This window comes from Colobus angolensis, unplaced genomic scaffold, assembly GCF_000951035.1.
Source record: "Colobus angolensis palliatus isolate OR3802 unplaced genomic scaffold, Cang.pa_1.0 Scaffold238, whole genome shotgun sequence".
In the NCBI taxonomy this organism is placed as follows: Eukaryota; Metazoa; Chordata; class Mammalia; order Primates; family Cercopithecidae; genus Colobus; species Colobus angolensis.
Window position 1 is genome coordinate 96560 of NW_012115577.1, and position 5379 is coordinate 101938.

At 51.4% G+C, this 5379-nt stretch overlaps 2 protein-coding genes across 2 annotated transcripts in view; both read left to right on the forward strand.

Moving 5' to 3' along the window:
* The window catches only part of LOC105513934 (class I histocompatibility antigen, Gogo-B*0101 alpha chain-like), a 73251-nt gene extending 70655 nt beyond the window's left edge, over positions 1-2596 (forward strand). The window contains exon 8 of the mRNA XM_011944974.1: positions 2173-2596. The gene's annotated coding sequence lies outside the window, so the exon portion shown is untranslated. The remainder of the gene's footprint in view (positions 1-2172) is intronic.
* LOC105513936 (HLA class I histocompatibility antigen, B-15 alpha chain-like) overlaps positions 1-2602 on the forward strand; it is a 95180-nt gene extending 92578 nt beyond the window's left edge. The window contains 9 exon segments of the mRNA XM_011944979.1: positions 31-199; positions 201-289; positions 865-1140; positions 1245-1361; positions 1802-1834; positions 1928-1957; positions 1993-2008; positions 2173-2222; positions 2225-2602. Of these exon segments, the coding sequence (XP_011800369.1) occupies positions 31-199; positions 201-289; positions 865-1140; positions 1245-1361; positions 1802-1834; positions 1928-1957; positions 1993-2008; positions 2173-2222; positions 2225-2301 (857 nt within the window). The 3' untranslated portion in view covers positions 2302-2602.
* The last annotated feature ends 2777 nt before the right edge of the window (positions 2603-5379 follow it).

Below are 5379 nucleotides of genomic sequence, written 5' to 3' on the forward strand. Positions count from 1 at the left end.
GGGGCTGACCGCGGGGGCGGGGCCAGGGTCTCACCCTCCAGAGGATGTCTGGCTGCGACCTGGGACCCAACGGGCACCTCCTCCGCGGGTATCACCAGTTCGCCTACGACGGCAAGGATTACATCGCCCTGAACGGGTACCTGCGCTCCTGGACCGCGGCAGACACGGCGGCTCAGATTACTCAGCGCAAGTGGGAGGCGAAAGCAGTGGAGAGCCCACCTGGAGGGTATGCGCGTGGAGTGGCTCCGCAGACACCTGGAGAACGGGAAGGAGACACTGCAGCGCGCGGGTACCAGGGGCAGTGGGGAGCCTTCACCATCACCTCTAGATCGCCCGGGATGGCCTCCCATGAGGAGGGGAGGAAAATGGCATCAGCGCTAGAATGTCGCCCTCTCTTGAATGGAGAATGGCATGAGTTTTCCTGATTTCCTCTGAGGGCCCCCTCTGCTCTCTAGGACAATTAAGGGATGATGTCTCTGAGGAAATGGAGGGGAAGACAGTCCCTGGAATACTGATCAGAGGTCCCCTTTGACCCCTGCAGCTACTTTGGGCACCGTGTATTTTTCTCTCAGGCCTTGTTCTCTGCCTCACACTCAATGTGTTTGAAGGTCTGATTCCAGCTTCTCTGAGTCCCTCGGCCTCCACTCAGGTCAGGACTAGAAGTCCCTGTTCCTCCCTCAGAGACTAGAACTCTCCAAGGAATAGGAGATTATCCCAGATGCCTGTGTCCAGGCTGGTGTCTGGCTTCTGTGCTCCCTCCCCCACCCCAGGTGTCCTGTTCATTCTCAGGGTGGTCACATGGGTGCTGCTGGAGTGTCCCATGAGAGATGCAAAGCACCTGAATTTTCTGACTCTTCCCATCAGATCCCCCAAAGACACACGTGACCCACCACCCCATCTCTGACCATGAGGCCACCCTGAGGTGCTGGGCCCTGGGCTTCTACCCTGCGGAGATCACACTGACCTGGCAGCGGGATGGGGAGGACCAAACTCAGGACACGGAGCTTGTGGAGACCAGACCAGCAGGAGATGGAACCTACCAGAAGTGGGGAGCTGTGGTGGTGCCTTCTGGAGAAGAGCAGAGATATACGTGCCATGTGCAGCACCAGGGGCTGCCGGAGCCCCTCACCCTGAGATGGGGTAAGAAGGGGGATGAGGGGTCATGTCTCTTCTCAGGGAAAGCAGGAGCCCTTCTGGAGCTCTTCAGCAGGGTCAGGGCCCCTCACCTTCCCCTCCTTTCCCAGAGCCATCTTCCCAATCCACCACCCCCATCATGGGCATCGTTGCTGGCCTGGCTGTCCTAGCAGTTGTGGTCACCAGAGCTGTGGTCGCTGCTGTGATGTGGAGGAGGAAGAGCTCAGGTAGGGAAGGGGTGTGGGGTGGGGTCTGGGTTTTCTTGTCCCGCTGGGGGTTTCAAACCTCAGGTAGAAGTGTTCCCTGCCTCATTCCTGGGAAGCAGCATCCACACAGGGGCTAACCCAGCCGGGGGCCCTGTGTGCCAGCACTTACTCTTTTGTGCAGCACATGTGACAATGAAGGATGGATATATCACCCTGATGGTTGTGCTGTTAGGGTCCAGATTCCAGCATTCACGAGTCAGGGGAAGGTCCCTACTAAGGACAGACCTTAGGAGGGCAGTTGGTCCAGGACACACACCTGCTTTCCTCCTGTTTTCTGATCCTGCCTTGGGTCTGTAGTCATAGTTTTGGAAATTTCTTTTGGGCCAAGACTGGGAGGTTCCTCTAAGATCTCATGACCCTGCTTCCTCCCAGTCCCCTCACAGGACATTTTCTTGCTACAGGTGGAAAAGGAGGGAGCTACTCTCAGGCTGCGTGTAAGTGGTGGGGGTGGGAGTGTGTAGGAGCTCACCCATCCCGTAATTCCTCCTGTCCCACGTCTCCTGCGGGCTGTTTTTGTTCTACCCCAGCCAGCGACAGTGCCCAGGGCTCTGATGTGTGAAAAGGTGAGATTCTTGGGGTCTAGAGTCGGGGGCTCATGGCTTGAAAAGGTGAGATTCTTGGGGTCTAGAGTCGGGGGTGGGGGAACAGATGGGAAAGGCCTGCGTAATGGAGATTCTTTGATTGAGATGTATCAAGTGTGTGGTGGGCTGTTCAGAGTGTCATCACTTACCATGACTGACTTGAATTTGTTCATGACTGTTGTTTTCTGTAGCCTGAGATAACTGTCTTGTTTGGGACTGAGATACAGGATTTCTTCACATCTCCCTTTTGTGACTTCAAGAGCCTCTGGCATCTCTTTCTGCAAAGGCATCTGAATGTGTCTGCGTCCCTGTTAGCATAATGTGAGGAGGTGGAGAGACAGCCCACCCCTGTGTCCACCGTGACCTCTGTTCCCACGCTGACCTGTGTTTCCTCCCCAGTAATCTTTCCTGTTCCAGAAAGGTAGAGCTGGATGTCTCCATCTCAGTCTCAACTTTATGTGCACTGAGCTGCAACTTCTTACTTCCCTACTGAAAATAAGAATCTGAATATAAATTTGTTTTCTCAAATATCTGCTATGAGAGGTTGATGGATTAACTAAATAAGTAAACCCTAGAATTTGAGAGAGCAAATAAAGACCTGAGAACCTTCCAGAATCTGCATGTTCGCTGTGCTGAGTCTGTTGCAGGTAAGGGAGAAGAAGGTAGTGAGGAGCCCAGTGTGGACTGGGCCTGTGCCTAGTTGCTGTTCAGTTCTACATGGACTGTATGTGGTCAGTCCTCAGCTGGGTCATCTTCACTGCTCCGTTGTCCTTGTCCCTTCAGTGGAAACTTGTCCAGCGGGAGCTGTGACCACAGAGGCTCAGACATCACTGAGGGCGGCCCCTGCACACGGGGGTCTCTGTGCATTCTGAGACAAATGTTCAGAGCCATTCACCTCCTGCCCTGCTTCTAGAGCTTCTGTTCTGCTCTGCTCTCCTGCCCTCTCTCCCTGCCCTGGTTCTAGTGATCTTGGTGCTGAATCCAATCCCAACTCATGAATTTATAAAGCAGAGTCTAATTTAGACTTATGTTTGTCTGTGAAATTGGACCCATCATCAAGGACTGTTCTTTCCTGAAGAGAGAACCCGGTTGTGAGCTGCAGTGTGCTGTGGGGGGTGGGCACCAAGGGAGTGATTGACTGTGGAAAAGAATGAGGGCAAGGACTGAACCCTGGACCTCCAGTTGTAAGGGATGTTATCAGACCACACCCAGAGCAGACTGCACAGTTCTGACCCCCAGTCTAGAGGACACTTAGACAAGGAACTTCTGTGTGTACAGGGATCACCTGGACCTGGTGCTGAGATCCAGGAAGTCTGGAGTGGAGTACAGATCCTGTATTTATGACAAGGCTGGAGTTCATGTTGCTGTTCTCCAGATTACACTTGGAGTATCAAGAATACCAGGATCCTACATGTCTGAGCATCAGCCTCACCTCTAGGGCTTGTTATATAAACGATTCCTTGGTCTTGTGCATAATACTCTGAGACAGGGGTTCTGGGGAGTGGCCTGAGTATTTTCTAAGCTCCCGCCAGCAATCCTGTTGCTCAGCCAGATTGGGAACCACTGAGGTCAGGGAGTGCCCAGGGTGGGTGGGTGGGGTGGGTTTTCAAACCTGTTTAAAAGAGGATTTTTCTCACAGAAAGAAAAGGGAGGCTATGTATCATCAGTTATGAGATGTGACATTCCCTGTTGTTCTCTCCACTATGGAGTAGAGGCCAGGTAGAGAATTCAGGATGTGGCTCTCGCACAAGGAACACCTGTGAATGCGGCTCTCTGACACCCACCCACAGACTCATTTCTCACTCACTTCTTGGAGCAAACTATGGAAAACAAATTTCTGTAATGTACACATAAAGTCGTATATCTGGTATTGGGGGCTAGTTTTATTGTGGGGAAGGCCACAGAAGCAGGCTGGAACCTACACATCCAGGAACAGAATCCTCAGCCCACCCTGGATCAGGTCCCTCCTAGGAACAACTGCCCCTGCCGCTGAGCACAGACGCCACTGCTCACACCTCTGACACCCTGGTGCTGGACACTGGACCCTGAGGCCAGGACAGATGTCACTGCTGCACCTGGTAATTGGACATCAGTACTGCCATCAGCCATCTTTACTAAAATGTTTTCTGCACAGTCCCAGCCTCTCTGTCACCTCATTCTGGCTCAGAGTCTGGCAGTGATATAAGAGTTAAGAAGAAATTATTTAGACAGGTAGTGAGGGTATGGAAGGCTTTTAATGAAAAGCAGGCTCCAAATTATTTTCTTTTCTAACAAGGAGCAGCCTGTAATATCAAGCTTTGGACATAGACAAGTAAGCTGGAAGCTTGCACGGGTGAATGCCGGCAGCTGCGCCAATAGGAATCGGACACCTGGGACTGGGTATGTTCACAATGGCGACTCCATCTTCCCTTCTCTTTGCCAGGCTCCTTCCTTACAGTAAGGAGCAGACAACATGGCGTCGACCAAGTGGCAAGTCCATTCGCATAATAGGATGAGGGTGGGGTGAATAGCCTTCCACTTGCACTATGTGAATATCATACCTGGTCCAACCAACCTGTGGGCCCTACATAAATCAGACACCATCTCCTCAAGCCTGCCTGTAAAATCCAATGCACTCCCATTCCAGGCTGGAATTCCCTTTTGGGTGCCCCTCTCTCTCACAAGAAGAGGGCTGTTCCCCTTTCTCTTTCTTTTGCCTATTAAATGCTTTGCTCCTAAACTCACTCCTCGTGTGTCAGTGTCCTTAATCTTCTTGGCGTGAGATGACACACCCTTAGTATTTACCTAGGACAATGACACCTCTTCAGCAGGTGGTCATTGGACTGGTGGAGCTTAAGACGCATGTCCATGATCAACTGCATGGGTGACTGGAGTGTTGTCCTCTTCCAAGGAGGGAGGTGGTTTCTGTCTCCTCTCAACATTTTGCATGTTGTAAACCAAAAATAAACATCAAAGCCACCCCCTCCTAACAGTCTCAATTGACACCCTCAGCCAGCGTGCTCAAAAGTTAACCTGAAAGACTGGCTGAGGCCACCAAGGGAAGCAGGTGTTGAACATGCCTCATTATGCCCTCTTCTCTTTTGGAATTCAGGAAAAGCTGACCAGCATTTGCCACCAACACAGACCTTCAGTCTGATCAGAAACATTTACAATCTGTTCTCTCTGAAGCCTGGCACCTGGAGGCGTCATCTGCATGAGAAAATTTGGGACTCCACAACCTCTTATCATAACCCAGACGTTCCTTTCTATTGATAGTAACTCAACCAATTGCCAATCAGAAAAATTAAAAATCGAATTATAACCCAGAAGCACTACCCCGCAACCCTTGCTTACTTCAAATTGTCCCAACTGTCTGGATTGAAACAATGTATAGCTTATTGATGTCTCATACATGAATT